The 19,374-nt window shown below is 43.0% G+C and overlaps 1 protein-coding gene across 1 annotated transcript in view; it reads left to right on the top strand.

Annotated features, from left to right (window-relative positions):
* skia (v-ski avian sarcoma viral oncogene homolog a) overlaps positions 1–19,374 on the top strand; it is a 73,049-nt gene that overhangs the window by 46,336 nt on the left and 7,339 nt on the right. Inside the window, exons 2-3 of the mRNA XM_068598507.1 lie at positions 18,044–18,160; positions 19,031–19,143. Coding sequence (XP_068454608.1) covers positions 18,044–18,160; positions 19,031–19,143 — 230 coding nt within the window. The remainder of the gene's footprint in view (positions 1–18,043; positions 18,161–19,030; positions 19,144–19,374) is intronic.

Below are 19,374 nucleotides of genomic sequence, written 5' to 3' on the forward strand. Positions count from 1 at the left end.
GGGAAAGGAGTACTCGACAGCAACCCACCCCACCTCTTTTCTTCCATGGCTGCCCTTCTTCAGAGCATGTTTGCTACCCTCAGGCCGCGCACTTACTGTAAAACCAATCCTTTTAATTAAGACAGATTCCAGAGAGGAAAAGAAGAGCGACACACACACACACACACACACACACACACACACATGCACACACACACACACACACACACACACACACACACACACACACACACACACACACACACACACAACATCCTGTCATTTGTTTTTTCTTTTCCCCTTACATCACATTTATTTTGTATTTATTTTTCTAGATGCTAGGGAATTGTTGCTCCACAGTGATTGTTTTCATTCTGTTCGGTGTATGTGTGTGCTCGTGGTCTCTAAAAGATTGAAGTGGTGTGATGAGTTGGACACCGTTAAAATAAAAAAGAAAGAAATACACATCATTCATTGCCACTTATTATGTGCTTGCCTCCAAATTGGCTTTCCTTATTACGGGATGTAAAAATGATGTAAGCGACACAACTTATGGTCTTTTTTATGGCAATTATCTCAGGTGAGGTTTTGGTTACAGGTTGCTAAGTTCCTGCAGTGAAAAAAGGGCCATTTTAAGGCCACATTTTATGCACCACCACAATGATTAAGCAAGCTAAAGCAGTTTGCCTTACAACCCACATTCTGACCTAACAAGATCTCTAGCTTATTACTGTCTGCCCCTCGTTCCGTCATAATACCCATATCTCATCCAATTATGCTGATTCATGAGGTTTGACCTCAGCTGTGACCAGTTGATTTTAATATCGCTTCTTTCTGCTATTGATTGGTGGAGGGTTTAGGGTGTCTGTGGTTTCTTAAGAGCCAAACAAAATTATCTAAACATCATCTCTGTCTTCCCCTTCTGTATGTGTCTCAGCTCCACTTACTTAAAGTGTGTCAGTTTGGGTTGGCGCAAGGTTAGCTGTTGAGATTTTAATCTGCTCCCCGAGCCATCTGCCGCTGTCGTCGGGCTCGGGGATTAAATCAGAGGATGTGCGGCACGTGAGATGTTGCTGTGCACACAGCGAGATACACGCACGCATCCAGCCACAACAAAACCGGGCCGCCAAGGACGGGTTCTATTGAGCAAAACACTGCTGATGCACACGCATGAATAAGTGCACACATGTTCAGCAATGCGAGAGTGGAGAATGTGGGCCAGTGCCACTTTCCCTGCATCTCTGATTGCCAAACGACTCTCCGCCGCCCGCAGCTAAAGACCCTGATTATCATTTTATTACGACATGTCATTATTCTGATGCTATCAATGGAAATGAATTGGCAGACAATTGATTTACAATAACCCTTTCCTTCTCTGCACTGGCCCTCGGGGAGCCGCTGGTGCTCATTGATTCGTTCTCTCTGTCTGCTCTGTCTAAATGGATCTAACTAGGCTTTTACCTATTATATGCTCCTCACTTCATTGTGACAGGGATTGAAGATACTGGTGGATTTCATCTGCTTTAGCTCTGCCACCTGGACGCGTAGAAATGGAAAATCTCTGTCTCGTAGGCCATTACCAGGACAGATCCTGTGGTCCTTTGAAGATAGAACTGGGTAGTTGGCCAGCAATTGCCACCATGAACACAATCCCAAACTTCATCAAGAGAAAAGTCAAAGACTCAGATCTGAAAGGTCCTATAGAAAACCGACCTAAACCCAGCATCCATATATTTTCAAGAAAATGGACTCTCATTTATATGAAACTTTGCACACAGACCAGAAGAAATTTCAACCCGGGTTGAATCCAGGTCTAGGTCCAGTCTTGGGTCACCAGAAACCTAGCGGACCTTTTAGTGCAAAATAAAATGTTGTTTACAAAATATTTACATATCTACAGTATTTCACAAGTTAAAATGTCACCAACTTTGATTTAGAGCTCTTTCTTATAGCCAACTCGTCAATTTTAATCAAACTCTGGTGCGGTTTTATTGCACAGTTGTGACCGCAGTAACCGCAATATAGTGCGTACCTAAACCAACAGTCCACAAAAATAGAGATATTTATAAAGTCAATCCAGATTACCTAGAGGAAAATGTGAAAGTGAAAAAATAGCAATATTTTAAAGGCTGCGACTCCCTGCAAAGGAGTGTCAGCTTTCGAGACGAAAAATATAAATTTGCTCTTGAGTTCACGCCCCTCATTAAATTCTTATTTTTTATTTATCGGCTTTAAATTGTGCACTGTACACGGTCTAAAGGGAAAACAAATCAAAAGTATCAATTTCGCTCCAGACTAGCCAAACAGACTATGACATGTGAACATTACATTTCACTTAGCTGACGCTTTTTTTCAAAGCGACTTACAACATGCCTATACATTTTGCGATAGAAGCCCCAGGATATAATAAGGACTTAGACAGAACATCTACTTTTTTTTTTGCATATTACTATGTTAACGTGCATAAGCCCAAGTAGAGGCAATCCGGCTGAGCTGGCATGCTTCCCAGAGTTGCGTGGCTGCTGGTAAAGTTGTTCAACACATTGATTGGAGGAAGAAGAAGAAGAAAAAAAATCCCAGCTGGCCAGAGGGCACGCAGAACATCATTAGTGCCAAGTGTCTGAAAGCTGTCAAAAACATTCCCATCACAGTGCAACTGGAGTGCTCTCTAACAACCCAGACCATTATGCCTCCACTCCTCGAGTAAGCCAGCAGACAGAGCCTGCAGACATTAAGATGCGACTGTGGATGCAGCACATGTGCAGTGGCAGACATTTTCTCTCACCTTATTCGCATGTGTCAAGAGTCTCTCATTGGAGAGCTTCTCACACCAGAAAAACATATGTGACAGTTTTGGGAATTTTCCTCGACACTTTCCCCCTTTAAATACCTTTATGGATGCAGCGGTGGGTGGAGCTCATCGCGCTCTCTGCTCTGTCACTTGTGGGATAAATATTTCAAGTGTGGAAGTTGGAGCTGGAGTCTCCTGGGTAATGACTTGTAATGTTCCAGTTTCCTGCTGCAGCATTATAGGAGCATGGCTGGTGTCTCTTTTCTTAAAGGTCCCTAAAAGACACCACTTTAGCCTTAGGAGGACATGACCTAATGTCTCTCGCTGAATCACTTCTCCTTTATTCATCTTGCAGTTTCAAGTACAAAATGAAAAAACATACCATTTACATTTTTTTTTTTGGGCAAGTTTAGCCTCTCATTTTTGTTAATAGGTTGGACGTGAGATGTGAAATGCTGTTAAAACACCACAGTTCAAATGCAAATGCAATCTTGAAAAATTTCTGATTTTCAAGTGGATCAGCAGCAGTAATGTGAAAAACACCATAGATGACCCTTCCAATCTCCATACCATTAGACTATCTGAGTAAAGGCAAGGAAATCCCCAGCTCAGGTGTATTCACTTGAGAACATTTAACAGATGGAACCTGTGCTAATGCTAATTCAAATGTCCTGGTCTGATGATGTAACAGTATTTAGCATCTAATGTGTATCTAAAAAAAAAGAAATATCTCTGGACCATAATAAACATCATGCTGTATTGAAGACTTGAAACTAGAGCTGTAGACTATGAACTCATCTTTACAATGTTTACTAAGGGAATAAATCAATAGGAAAGTAAAGTCATTTTCTCATAGACTTCTATACAACCAGAGGAGTCGTCCCCCTGGTGGTCAGTAAAGATAATACTGGTTTTAGGATTCAGTATTGGCTTCACTTTTCAGACCTGGAGGTTGCTGCTGGGTGTTTACTGTGGGATAGCTGACACAGACAGTTGAGATTGACAGCTGGAACCTCGGCTTCACTTTGCTGTGTTCTAAATGTGAAGGGAAATGAATGGTCTGTCAGTGCTGGAGTGGCACTGCTCCCATCAGTGGTCTTCACCTAAACCTACAATACATGTCACAGTGTTGAAGTGCAGATAGAATTATTTGAGGAAGTCATAAACTATAAGAATTTAAGAAATGCTTCACTTTCCACTCTCTTGTCATTCTCTTGTTGATTGGGTTTGAGACTTTCCTGATTTTTTTTTTTACCAGAAACTTTGCAATACAAGCAGGTGGCAGTGCAAATGTGATGTCAACCAGGCAGGAAGGGTCTGGTTCAGGGTTTTATAAAAACAAGAAATAGATAATAGACTAAACATAATAAATAACCTCCATTGGTCCTGTCAGACTTTCCCTATATGATTAATATAGGTAAAGCTATAAAGGCAGCATATCAAGTTTTACACAACAGTACACCTCCTTCATTCACCCTCTTACCTCTTGTTTTCCCTGGACCTCCACTCATACCATCACTTGAAGACCACAGCTTTCATCACAGCGGCCCTCATGTGTACAGTTGTTTCTCCATGTTGGATGATGGGCTCAGAGTGGCGCTCTAATTGACCCGCCTAGTCTGCAAATGCATTAGTGCAGCCATGCTCGGCCCACTTAATGCCCAACTCCAACAAACACGGCCATCAATAGATGCTGCTTTATTCAGCGTATAAGGACGTAGTGTGTTCAGTGGTTTGTCTAAAAAGCAGGCAGACCCGGGCGGCTGGGGCCTGTCAGGCGAGTGCCTGGTCAGGAGAGTGGCGGTGGCTAGTCGTTGTGTCTGAAACAGCTGACAGGCTGACCTAATCCTACCCCACAAACAGGAAGGAAAAGGAGTGTAGCCTCTGGCCATCTGAGTTGCTGCCTCTCAAAGACTGCTTGTTTTGTGTCCAGCAAGGGGTCGGCCATTGGACAAGCAGGCGAAGATTTGCAGGCAAACTGCCCGCTTGTTTGCCTCTCTCACGTTCATCTATGACTGATGTTATCAGCTCTAATCATTCTGAAGAAAAGCCATTGACAAATTATATCTGTGATCCGATTTTATTTAAAATATACGAAAAAGAAAATCCAGAATTGTATTTACTTAACGCAAGATTCAGACTCTAGACCATGATTTGGACATTTAAACTCAGCTTTAAACAACACCTGTGCCGACAACATCTCACAAGATCAGTTTTAGCTGCTACATTTACATATAGAAACACTCTCGAATAATTGACTAAGCTCACCGACATGTCCAGTTACGATCTGTAACTGGATCAGAATTTGTAGAAACGTGAAAAGAAAAGGACCCACCGAACTAACGCAGAAACAATCGCCCTCACAGCATCTCTCACAAGCATCCAGTGTTTTCCTACTAAATAACCCTGTGGATTACCTTTGTCCAAAGCTCAAGTTAATTCATGCATCCAGTGCAAGTAGTAGAGGGGGAAAATCCTTTTTTTCTTCTTCTTTCACTGTAGCATACAGTGGTTTGTACAGTACCTAACTTAGAGATTTGTGTTTTCCACTCTATTTTCTGCTACGCCCATTCACTTTGTTTACAGTTAACACAGGCTGTAAACACAGATGCACACAGCTTGAACCGGGTTATCACACATATAGTTTTTTTTATTTATGCATTTGGAGCCAATGACCTGCCTTGTTTACTTTGGCTTGTTTACTCCTCCAGGTACTCCTGTGGATGCGGTTTAAAGAGGGTCCTTACAGACTCACTCATTGTTAGATTCACACCTTCCATTATCCTCTAAACCGTAATATCACCTTCGGTGTCTCGAGTGCCGGAGGCTTGTTTATGTTATCAACGATTCAGTTACAGCCGCTGAGTCACAACAGACCACTCCGACCGCCAAGTGATCACCCCATGAGCCTTTTTATTTATGCTGCAGCTGTACACTGGAATCCTTAACTGAAAGTCAAGTGTGACGAGTTCAGACTGCACCCCATTCTGTGTCAAGATAGACCTTGTTAATCCAAGGCATATAATTCAGTTTTCTTTGTGAATGTGTTTTTAACACTCTGATATTTGATGAGCTGCTGCCATCTCTCATATACCCAATATAATGTGTCAATTACAGTCTTAACACACGTTTGGGTGGGCCTCCAATAATAAAGGGCCTTTCTAGGCAGCAGGTTGTGTTTTAATGTGGATTATTCATTTATTCTATTAATCAAATGGTGCTTCATTGATTTATTATATTAATTGAGTGGCGCTGTTTCCATTAGGCTTTTCTATCTGCAGTACAAAATACAGATGGAAATATGTGAGTGGAAACACGCCTTGTCAAACTGCCTCAACACCAAGTCATGAATAGAAAAAAAACAAAAGAAAACAGTACTCATTAAATATACTTCATACTGTTGTTTAGTTGAGGAGCTGGAAAAAACTGTCAATCTTTATAAATAGATCAGGATTACAATATTAAGAAGAGGAACCTGTACTGGACCGAGACATGTTGGAAACTATAGAAGACAGCCAACCACTATATCTATGACTACATGGCTGCTTCTATTTTCATGCCCCACTCAATACAGATTTATGATCAAAGTTTAAGATGTCATAATGGAGTTTTCATTATTCATGATGCATTGAAGCCATGATAAAACTGGCGGTGAACCACAGATGGCTCTATGTCGTCTTACTCCATCCTAACAGATTGTGTCTGTAATGGTGGTGGCTTTCAATGTCTCCCATGAGGCAGCATCTTTATACCCCCTCCCCCAGCTCCAGGTCACAGTGAGATAGAGAAGGCGAGATTTGAGGTTAAGACTGTAATTGGTGGTTTGTTCCTGTCTCTGGTAGCGGAGGGCTCCAGGGATGAGGCTTTAGCAGGCCTAATGATGTCTGTAAAAAGAGAGGGGATTTGACTGCTGGCCCACACACTGGTTTAAGTCACCTTTCTCTCTGACAGGAGGAGCCATGCACAGCAAACTGAAAGTGAAAGGCCACTCCCTAATATGGCAAACCATTATAAACCATCCACCTTCCTATTTAAGAACGTCAGCCCAGATCGTTTAGAGAACCAACCAAACCAATTCTGCATATCAGATTTCAAATAGCAGTCAGAAATAATTCCAGAAAACCTGTCCTAATCCTTTTAGATTAGTGAAAACTTCCTGTTTCTATTCCAAAGATGGGGGAGGGTATTGTTTTGGGTGTCCAGTTTAGTGCAGTAAAGATGGGTTGAGAGTTTGTCTAGGGTAGGGGTGTCAAACTCGTTTTAGTGAAGGGGCCACATGTTGCCCATTTTGATCTCGAGTGGGCCGGACCAAAAAAGTCACAGCATATTAACGCATAATTAACGCTAATGTTTCCCTATGTTTAAATCATTGGTGAAGGTTTTTAGATGATAAACTCTATTTTAGGGTCTTTCAACACTTAACTAGAAACATAAAGACCAAAAGTGTTTCGCCATTTGTGTGTACGTGTGTGTCTAAATTTGGCACCCTCAAAGAAACTAGTGTGCAACCATACGTGTGTGTGTGTGTGTGTGTGTGTGTGTGTGTGTGTGTGTGTGCACGTGCGTCTGCGTGTACGCCGTCTCCCACCACCACAGCAGGCAGCAGCATCCATGCCCTCAACTCCGACCCCACCCCTGCAGTGCTATTTATGTATTTGCTTAGCCATGCGACTTAACCCTTTCACAAGCAACCTCAACCTCGGGGCACGTTACACGCCATGCAGAGAAATATGCCCTGTGCCCCGCATTCCCCGATGCTGCACACGTACACACACTAGGCTCCTCCCCTCTCTACCCATAATTCACATCTGGCCCCTTTTTAAAACAGGCCAGCTCTTTGCACCAATGCAAGGAAAAGAGCCATCAGCAGATTCCTCCGCACTGGAGCCTGCAACCTTCTTCCAATCTGAATTGTAAAAACAGTTAATACTTTAATTGCATGTTACTGTGACTGAAGGAAGTGATGTTCATGAGTATATATTGTTAAGGTTGAGGTTGTCCAGCAATAATTAAGATATCTTTGTGTGACACACAACCAGAAGTGCCTGCACACATACCCAGATCAATGGATATGTTCATATAAAAGGGGATTAGAACATCTTTTAAAAAATAGGCGTAAATTGAATTATTCTGCTTTTAGATGTCTCTGAAACACTTGCTGCTGAAGATCATAAAAGGGAAGTTAAATCCAATTTCTGGCTGTATTTGTCTATCTCTTAACTGTTCTCGTCTAAAAGCAAAGCTGGCGACATAATGATGAGCAATGTTTGGTTTGTTGGTAATGGCTTTAAACTAAATCAACCTCCTACATAATGGTGAACATAATTAGGATTGATTGATTCGCCTATTAAGCAAGCTTGTGGAAATTCCAGAAAAAACATCATTGAACCAATTCAAATTTCCATGAAATGTAAAATGACCTGCCAATATTATAATTCAATATTAGCTTATCATATCTTTGTTTTGCCGTGTGCACATAACACACATGTCAGTATCTGTATAGAGCGTATTCACCCACGTGACCACAACAAGCTTTGGCGACCATGTTGGGGGTCCATGCACGGCATTATTTTCCTGTGTTTTATGCCGCTCTTCTTAAGAAATGACCGTTATATCCTGAAGGAGACACAATTTCAGTTTAAAACGGTGTGCCTTGTGATTATTGTACTGTGCCCTATGGTTGGATGTGGGACTAATGATTCAGAATATGGGTTTATCAGCTCAACAAGACAGGCTTGTACTTCAACTTGTCCAGCTTCTCAAATAATGCATCTAACTTACTTTGGTTTCACTCGGCGTATGAGCGTTAGGACTGTTCTCATGTGTTTCTGTTGATACATCGGGTTGTGGGCACGTTTCCATTGACACACTGTCGTCAATAATCTCCTTTTGCTTTTTCGCCGAGCGAAAATCAATGTCTTTCACTTGCGCCAAAGAAACTGTGGATGGAAACTTGGGAGGAAGCCATGAACATGGCAACTCCGTCGGGCGATGTCTGCCTTTACTCTGTGATTCATTTCAAGGTAAAATAAAACACTGGCAGCGGCAATCAAGCGCTGCGTTTTTTGTGAGAATATGGCATAAGCCTGCAGACTTTTGTACTCCTTGCAACTTTCCTGTGTGTAAAAACCTGTCTCCAGTACGCAAAATCCATTGCAAAATCTATTGCCTCCACTAGCAGCAGGCTAACTAAGTGGACCCCAGGATGGCGTGATTGAGATGCTGAGATTTTGAACCCCTAACTGTTGGTATTGGATTTAAAAATCCAAGTGTCAGTTGAGTTTTACTGAAAATTGTTGCACATTTTAAGGCCACATACGTGGAGGTTCAATGCTGCATTTGAACACTAACTTTACAAGCTGGCAGTGATGACATCGTGCACACTCGACCTATCTGTCTAGCATGTTAGTTAATGTTAGCATTTGATCCCTCTAGAAACAGCAAAAGCCAAGGAATGGATGGAACAGGAAAAGACATGGAAAAGTCCAGCTGTATTTACTCCCTCAAACTCCCCCATCTCCATGTTACGCTTTTGAGCTTTCCGTCTCCTCGGTGGGCCGATTCCTGGCTTTCTGTGGCTGAGAAGAGCTGGTCTCTAACCATTCCCACGGAAGGAGTTGCCAAAGCAAATTTGGCGAGAGGAAACGGAGACCCTTCTACCTTCACAAAACTCCCAATCTCTTCCCTTTCCTTCCCCTTTTTTCTGTGTGTGTGTGTGTGTGTGTGTGTGTGTGTGTGTGTGTGTGTGTGTGTGCGTGTGTGTGTGTGTGTGTGTGTGTGTGTGTGTGTGCGTGCATGCCATTTAAAGCTGTTCTGCACAGCCTTCAGGAAGCAGTGGGATGGCTCACGGCACAAGAGGAGTCATTCGTTGCCTTTCGCTCTCATTCTTTTACTCTGTTTTTCTTCACATATCACTGTGGTCATGTTGAAACTCGGGAAACTATATTTTCCATTTTCTTACTTCAGTTAGAACATCTACATTGACCTCCATGGGGTGTGTAAAGTCCTGTGACCCTGTGGTTATTGGTAGCTTTTGCAAAAGTAATGACGTTGTGGCCCAAATAATGTTTTTTTTGGAAGCCGATAACTTTCTTCAGAACCCCGTGGCATCACATGGAATCTGTTCTATTACATTGTAATTTGATAATATTTAATCAGGAAGTGCAGTTGGTGACAGCGTGGGCTCCATGGTAACGTAGCTTGCCGGAGAGAGCAGCGGGGGCGGGCTTAGCCAAGGGTCAATTGAGTACTAATGCTTGCAGTGTGAACATGGCCTTTAAGACCCATCACATACTGTATGATGATGGTCTATCTATAAACAAGGCTGTCCGTCTCATGCCCTTTTGGATAAGCAGTGTTTTATCTGAGAAATCTTTTGTTTGTGTGTCCGGCGGCTGCTCTCTACTCACACTTGATCCCTAGCCACAAACTGTTTACAAGTCTTTGCTTTCTGTTCTTTCTTTTTTTTTTCCACAAGCCCTTGTGCCTTTTTTCTCCCGTTCTTACTGTCCTTCACTCTGTTTTTTTTTGTGTTTGTGAACGTTGGCCCTTCTTTCCTTTTGGGACTCGAGCACTTATTTACTCTGGTCCCCTCAGTTGTCATAACAGTAGCCTAGGTTTGCGTTGTGTAGTGTAGCCTGAGTGCTAATAAGCATGTTGCTCACAAGAGCCACTTCATTCATTTAATATTTAGTACTGAATGTAAAGAGGTTAGAGTAAATATATTTTCAGAACATATTCATTATCCATTGAGAAGAAGAAGCTTTTAACCTTAGGCGAGCAACAGCAGCTTTGCGAGGTCTCTCCTCCGTTTTGTCTAATAGCCTCATTGGACTCTTCCGGGAAATGGAGGCAGCTGGAATAACAGCAGACATTCCCGCCATGATATTCTCTGTGCCTCAGTGTTGGAATAAGAAGGAATTGGAAATGTCAGATTTCTAGTGTTGTACTGTCCCTCCAGGGAAAACAAACAGAGTTGACAGGGGAGTTTGCATATTTTAACGGAGCAGCAAGTATCAGTGCAAACTGTTTTTGGCAAAGGGCAGTGGAAACAAAGTGTCTTTCTGTTGTGCTTGCAAGTAGCAGGGGAACATAGGAGAAGGGTCCTTGCAGGATAAATGATGGCTCATGTGGGGAGCGGTGGTACAGACAGGTACCGCCGGGGCCTCCTCTCTGTATACAGCTACCTAAAAGTCCGAACAGCTGCCATTTGTCGACACTTACACACTTGGAGTCCCAGCACTGTTTCCAACTACCTCAACAAGTTTGTACTTTCTCTTTGTAAGTTCAGACACGGTTACTTATGTGCTGAGCACGGGAAAAATTACTCCTTGCCGTATCAAAGTGAATATTCGATGAGGTCATTTCCCATGTAGTCAGCAAACCAGCTCATCTTGAAGTCGGATCTGCGCCTCGGTAGGACCGACACCCAGAGAGTCCTGAATAATAAGATGAATTCGATGCTTCGCAGAGCAGCGCTGCAACAGTTTGACTGTAAAGTGTTTTTGCTATTTACATCATTGAAGACAGAGGCCCTATTGTTCTCTGTGACTCCTCAGCCAAGAAAATGAACCAGTTGCCAAAATTGCAGCTCTGCGAGTGTGTGTGTGTGTAACCCACAAACACAGACGAGGAATCTCACTCGAGCCGCGGTGCTTGCTGTATTTTTATCCTGTAGGTTTGTCTGGGCGTGGAGCGGCACACACACATTCGCTCACGCAAAGCTGCAGTAGCGTTCCGACTGAGATATGAGCATTGCAAGGTGGTGAGAAAGACAAAGCAGCTCATCGTACCTACACTGCTCACAGTTGCGCTTGTAGCAGACGCCTGAGAAGCCTTAACGGGGTGAAACTAAAGTGCTGTGTACAGCTTGTTTGCTTCCTTCGAGGCCGGCAGCTAATGAATTCAGTTCTCATTTTGCCTCCAGGAGGGCCTCCTCCCGCCACTCCACCATGGGCCCCTCTGTGGAACATGCAGAGAGGCCAAAGTCAGGTCACAGGCAGGGTGCGGCTTTGCTTGCCCCTATGAGCAAAGAAAGAGCAAAGACAACCGGTTGTTTGCCCTTTTATCTTAGCCGAGGGCTGGAGGCGGGGTGGGGGGGACCTGTTAAGCAACATGTCACCACAAGTTGTTTGTCTCTGACAGCATGCAGTCTTGACACTGAATAATTGTAAATGGACCTGTACTTGTATAGCACTTTTCTAGTCTTCCGACCACTCAAAGCGTTTTAACACTACATCATTCACCTATTCACACCCATTCACACACTGATGGGAGGAGCCACATCAGTATAGTCAACCATTCATACAACGTAAGCGCAGCTACGGAAGCAATTTTAGGGTTAAGTGTCTTGCTCAAGGACACATCGACATGGGCTAGGGGATTGAACCGCCAATCCTCTGATTGAAAGACGATCCTGCTCACCACTGAGCCCCAGTCAAAGCATGGATTTCTCAGCATAGGAAACATTAATGACCAGAGTCATGTTCTAAGTTTTACACAGCACTGAAATAGCATCAGATGTGAATTAGCAACAGGGCCTTGATTTTCATTAAAAAAACATTCAATTAGTCAACCGCATTTTCCAATCTTTTCTTAGCGGATGGAGTTTGATCAGTTGTCATGGAAATTATCTATACTTCTAGAAGTGAAACCATTGAGGCAGACAATGATGTACAGTTAAAAGCTACAGAAAAGGCTAGTAAGGTAAACCTTGAGTTAGGATTTTGTTGTCAAATGTATTACACATTGCTGATCCTACTGTAAGTCTCGCCTAATGTACTTTTATTTGAGTAGATCGATTAGATGTTACAGATTACAGATGATACAGTAATTGCTTTTCAGTGGATTACTGGTTTGCTGAATGATATTTAATGCTGTATGGACAGGTTTGATTGTTGGTGTTTTCTTCTTATGGCACTAGTTGTGGTTTTGGCTTAAGACATATCTTGTTCCATGAGATTGTACTGGAAGGTCTTTTAGCCCCCAGGCACTTTATTTGTCCATGCTCTCTGCAAGTTTCTGTCAAATGTATTTTGCTTGTTGTCTTTCTCTGTGACTGAAATCTTGCTTGTTTGCAGAGGACATCCTGTAATCTATGAGACAGGAAACACACACAGACAGATAGACGAATAGGACGGGGTGGGGGTTGGCGACAGACGGCAATAGGAGGGAGTGGTAGAAAATGAAACTTGGAGGCAGGCTTCGATGAAAAAAACGGATTGTGTTGAGAAAAAGATTCTTTCACAAGAGCGGCGTTATTAAAGCTGTAAGATTCAGTAGCCTTTTCTGGGGGTGATGACACTGTTTTCAACACCACAATGCTGGCGAGTTTCACCTCAGACAAGAGCTCCTGTCCTGAGATCAAGTTTTCAGAAGGCAGTCATTCCGGAAACCACAAGCTCCCTCACAGGCCCCTTCTGGCATCGGTCCAGCAGAGCCCAACAAGAATAACCCTTCCTCCAAATCTGTCTTTCTTGACTGCTTGTAACTCCAATTAAGTTGAACTTGAAACAGAGATTCAACATGGATCCATTGGTCAGACGTCGTGTCAAACGTCCTTACGTTGGGGGCGTTTGACTCAAATATGTTTTCTCCTTCCACCAGCTACTTGGCTGGAGTTGGATCAGCTGTATAGACCTCTCCATGAACTCTCTCCTGACTGTCTCATCTGCAGCCCAGTGGGACCTTGCTTCCTCAGTTTACTTGCTAACAGAAACATCCATTATGATTTCTCAAAAAAGAGGTCTAACAGGATAAAAAATCCAGTGTGACGCCAAAGAGCACAGCTGATTTGGATCATTTCATGCAGCGGCGTTTGAGAGCATTTCAGAACGTCCACAACTTTGTGAGGGATTGTATTATTTAACTGCCCGAAGGCCAACCAGTACAAGTGGAACAAAGTCAGTTTTAAACAGTCACTAGTGCAGTTGGGCACATTTTTGGGGTTAGTATACCGATATCATGGTTTTTTGCGGTATTCAAATGTTCTTATTTATGATGTTGTATCAGGTATTTTAAAAGCACAGAGCTTATGATATTTTTCATTTGGTAGTTAATTAATTATTAATTAATTAAGTAACATGTAAACTAACATTAGACAGCTATATAACACGAGAGTTACATACAATTTTTTTCCATCAGTTTTATGATTCTGTTTTTAATCCACACTGTACAGGGCACCTAGAAAACTCCATGGAAGGGAAGTAGAGTTCGGTGGTAACGATAGCATAGCATCAGAATTAAGTGACATATTCCTTGAGATCTTGCTAAAGGCACAAGCCTCAAGAAATGCTACACTTTATATTGTTCAAAAGTATACTGTTCATAGTATTTGCTCTAACTATGGTTAACATTTATGACACGCAGACAGAGGAAGTGTTCTGAAAACAAGGGTTTCAAAACTCACAGACTTCAACCGAGAAGCCTGTTATCACTCCACCCATCCTGTCTCTCACACACAGTCACACACACACACACACACACACACACACACACACACACACACACACACACACACACACACACACACACACACACACACACACACACACTAACAGACATGTACACCCACATCCACTCGCCAAGACACATGCTCACACATGAGCCCTTGCTTGGGGGCCCCATTGGCAGCTGAGATTGGCCTGCCACTCTCACTATTTCCACATATGTTTCCCCATGACTTGAGGCTTTGTGTCTTTCTCATGCAGGGGCTATTCCTAGCTGCCATGTGTGAATAAGGGGCTGTAAATTATTATTTGATAGCTTCAAAAGGGCCGTTATTGATACTTTGTGCCATCGCTTGGCCTTGCTAATGTCATTCGTAATGTCATGCTCTCAGACCACAGAGCACTGCAACACTGGACGCATGGCAACCTTTAAGAAATTGATATCTGAATGTCAAAAAAAGGCCAATGTCATCTCGTCCAGGTACTAGTGTAATGTGTAGATGTTATGAGGTGTCATGTTCTCAGCACGTGGTGTCAAGGCTGAGGATATAGACGGTGCAGACTGGGCACGTCTAACACACACCTTGGCTAATCGGTAAGCCTTATTTTAGAAGTGTGACATCCTGTCTACGCTGTGCTGTGTAATCAGCACCGGATCATAAAGGGGGTGGGGCTGCGAAGTGCGTGGATATATGCACACATATATTTTTATTGTGTTTTTGAAGTCAGCCCAGCTCTATCATTTGCAGCAACCACGCTTATCAGGAGAGCATTGTAAAATTCTTAATGAAAGCGAGTGTGTGTCTTTGTGTGAGTGAGTTAGTGTGTAAGAGAGACAGAGAGAGAGAGAGAGAGAGAGACAGACAGACAGACAGAGAGAGAGCAGGCACATTATTTTTTTAACTTGCCACGAACAACACCATCTAGCCATCGCAATGTCCCTCTCCCCAGCAACCCCATCAAGCTCTTCCCAGGCCAAAAGAGATATATTATCTCACCTTTGTGTTCTAGTTCAAACCCCAGAGCATCCTACCAGTTAGACAAGACCAAAAATACTCCAAAAGTAATTCGTCAAGGAGGATGATGAGCTTCTCATCCTATCTCTAAGGCCAGCCACTGTTAGACATCATCGCCACTTTTTAAGATAGGAATTTCCACTGTGGCCGCCTGTTTGCCTCATGTCTCACAGTCCCACTGTTCAGTAATCGAGACTTGCAGATTTCTCTCTCCGGCCCAGGAGAGCCACATGAGTTTAGCTGCCAATTGTTGACCTCTGAGTCTCTCCTCCAGCCAAGATTACTGGGGCCGGATCTTGCCCTGATGGAAAAGCCACAGTGTTGGCAACCAGTAATCCACGAGACAAGGACTGGCACGTGGCACATAGACTTTGCCCAGAGGCAACACTGTGTGTGTGTGTGTGTGTGTTTGTGTGTGTGTGTGTGTGTGTGTGTGTGTGTGTGTGTGTGTGTGTGTGTGTGTGTGTGTGTGTGTGTGTGTGTGTGTGTGTGTGTGTGGACAGAACTAGAGGCACTAGCCTCTTGCCTCTGGCACCAATATGTAGGACATATCTCTTCATCTCTTGATAACCCACAAACTACCAGCCACAGTCAGGACTGTTCCACTGTAGCGTCTGTCTTTTTACTGGATAACACAATTGAAATGTATCTTCTTACTAAAAAGATTTATCTTAAAGTGCATTTCGGTGACTCCTTATGTACACACTGTGTAAATGTAAACAATGGATATGCATTGTGACCAGTGAAATAGAGATATATGTAATGTGGGATATTTGGGGGTGTCCTGTGTTAAGATTTCTTGAACCATTATTACACTCAGTATTGCTCTAGTGATGACGGTATCAGTCAGTTGGTTGGTCCACCACTTTGGTCCAGACTGAAAATATTCTAGCTGGCGGATCTGCATTAATTTTGGTATTCCACTTACCCAGAGACTCCTTGTGATCCCTAGACTCTTCATCTGGGGCCACCATGAAGAGTGGTATCTTGACACGCTTTGAGTTAACTCGTCAGGGTTAAACTGCTGTCAACTTCAATTTCAGTTAATATCTCTTTAGTGAATTGGCACATCCCGGCTACTCGACTGTGACATTTTACTTGCACAAATGATAGCAACTGATTTTAATGAATACCTTTGCAATGGTGTGTTGACAAGTCTTTGTAATTTTTGATGGACATATTTATTTCTCTGCGATCAGGCCTCAACAAATAGTTAGTTCTTCCCATGAAACTTTGAGAGGTCATCTACCAGAGCAGACAGAAAAGAACGTTGTTGGTCATGGAAGCCCTCCGGTGTTGTTCTGGAAAGGCATTGAAAGTCGTGGGGTTGTACATCAGTTGCTGGAATGGGGACAGCTGCCACATCGGCAGACCTCAGCGGTATTTGTTCGTCTAGCCACGCTACTTTCCTGTGAGAGCAGCTCTGATTACGCATGTGGCATAGCAGGACACACTGCCAACATTATCTAACCCCATTACAAGTGACCACCTGTTGACACGGCGCAGGAGGAGGAGTGTGTGTGTGCGTGTGTGTGCATGTCAACTGAAGCATTTTGCTGGCTGCACGTTGTTGAGGGAGATCCTCAGAGACAAACCACCACAAAGTGGACCAGAGAAAGAGTTATGAGTGAGTTGATCCATCCCCCATAGAAATACTGTTGGTTTGACATGGCCTGCCAACACTGGCATTACATGTATGACCTCCACTTCAACACATAACCCAAGAAAGAGTGAAGAACATGCACAGGATGATTCCACAACAAAACACTGACTGTTGTTGGTAGAAGAACAAAAACATGTAGCTTTTTAATAGATCCAAAGTTGTTGCATGCCCATTCATTACAGCTGCTACAAGTGTCTAAATAAGATGACTAAACGTCTTTCCTAGAACGATAGTCCTCCTTTAGCTTCATGGTGGTGATGTGACCAAGGTAACAAGTCTGGTAGCTTTTTACTTCTAATGATTGTATTCACCCTTCAGATATCATAAAACTAGTCTTCATCTATAAAGATCTTGCCGAACAAAACTCGTAATTATCATGAACTAAAAAAATAAATATATAATAATAATTTTTGTTGAGAGAACCAGTGTCACGCTAACTTCCTGGTTGGCCTACAAAAATAAATCATCCTGCAGCACTATATTGCTCTTTGTTTCAGTGTGTCAGTGTGTGCGTGTGGCAGCCAGTGACAGCCACAGCTTGGAGAGGATGAGGTCATAGCTACGAAGCTAAAAGGGCCAGAGAGACAAACCCTGAATTGTTTCTCTGTATGGATGTATCTGTGTGTCATAGACAGACAGACAGACAGACACACACACACATTGCCACAGTCACCTCTAGCCTTCTCTCCTGGCTGCCCTTGAGCAAACACACCCATCTGTATTGGATTGTGTGTGTCAAAGTCGAAAAACACACCTACATTTAAACACACACTCGCAATTCCAGGTATCAGACACACACACACACACACACACACACACACACACACACACACGCACACACTTTAAGTTATTAGCCAGGCTGACACTATTGTGTGCATTCTCAGCTCACTGAGATCATAGTGTGACAGCCCGTAGCCAGCTGTTAAGTTGACAACCTGTGCTTTCACATCACTAATGGATGGGGGGGGGGGACAATCCATTTGGGACGTGTTTGCCTATTCACACTTGTAGGAGGAGTAGTACATCTTTTTAGGACATATACCTGTTCACTGACTGTAATCCTCATAATGAGTTTAATAATGTGTACATAATGTCAGAATGAAATACGACCAGATCTCATCATCTTGTGTATCTCCTTCTCTTCCAGGCCTCCGATCCCATCCCGATCAAAAAGTCCAAATATGACGACTTTCCATCGCAAGCCCTGCTGGCGGACAAAGAGAAGCAGCACGACTGGCTACAGTCCCTCTCCGCCTCCAATAAGGTTTGTCTTGCTAAGTTCAGATGGGGAGATGGTGATGATGAGGAAGATAATGATGATGCATGGTGCACAAGATGAGGTGTCATGTAATAGTATACAGAAGTTTTCGGATGAGGGTAGCTCTTAAATTTAGATTTGGCAAGCCATGCCAGCAGAGGGGGGTAACTGTAGATGGCACGAGCCCCGCAGATTCACTTACTGAGACAGATAAAAGTAACACAAGATGATGGATGTCCCCTGTGAAGATCAATATGCCCCAAAAAATGTACTCTGAAGATATGGTAACAATAGAGGTATACTTAGAATGTCTTCAACGATTAATCTTTGTACTGACCCCTCTTCATTCACACAACATGAGTTTCTTTAGCACGAATAGCATGATATATTCATACCCTTTCAATCAATGGACTGGTCTCCATGAAAAGAACTGCGATCTAAAGCACATTGTGACACTAATAAGTGACTATTCATCACAAATAATCCTCTGACACATTCTACAGCCTAATTTTGCTTTTCTACACCGTACTCAAGATGGAAAAGCAGTTCTGTGAACAAAACATTTCGAAGGCTGGGTTACACCAACAAGGATTCATTTAGTCTAAAACTGGTTATAATCAGACGAACTAGGTCTTAAAATGAGTAAATCTAGATTTTAGATTAAGCAAAGCTCTGTTGCAAAAATTTAAAACTAATTCAAGTTTATAACAACATTATATTAAATGTAATCAATATGTAGACGCTTGCTCCCCCAAATTAAAATGAAAAGGTCATCGTAGAGAGAACAACTGTTATTGAGCGCTCCGGCTATATCATTACTAAATTCAATTCTTTGTTACTTGTGATTCAAAGTGTTATCATTGTTTTCTTTTTTAGGGGCTCAACTGCATTCAACCCAGACAGAGGCCGTCAGCTTTCAGACCGTGGTCCCCTCACGTATCTGCTGACAAGGAATCGTCCAGTCACCCACTGGCCCTGCTGAGAGACAGGTGAGCCCAGAACGTTGCGGACAACCGGGTCCATAATGGACTCATAGATCACAAACAAGAGATGACAGACGTTTTGTTCAGCTGGATCTGATGAGCTCCCAGCATGCTTTCTCACTTTTCTGGTTGGGATGGTGTCAGAGGAGTCAAGTCTGACTATGCCACAGCCTCCCACACTCCACCATTCACACACGCTCATGCTGTGGGCACCCACTTGGCACGGCGCTGCCAGTG

This window comes from Clinocottus analis, unplaced genomic scaffold (genome assembly GCF_023055335.1).
Source record: "Clinocottus analis isolate CAN_PGR_092001 unplaced genomic scaffold, fCliAna1.0.p SCAF_4, whole genome shotgun sequence".
Taxonomy (NCBI): domain Eukaryota; kingdom Metazoa; phylum Chordata; class Actinopteri; order Perciformes; family Cottidae; genus Clinocottus; species Clinocottus analis.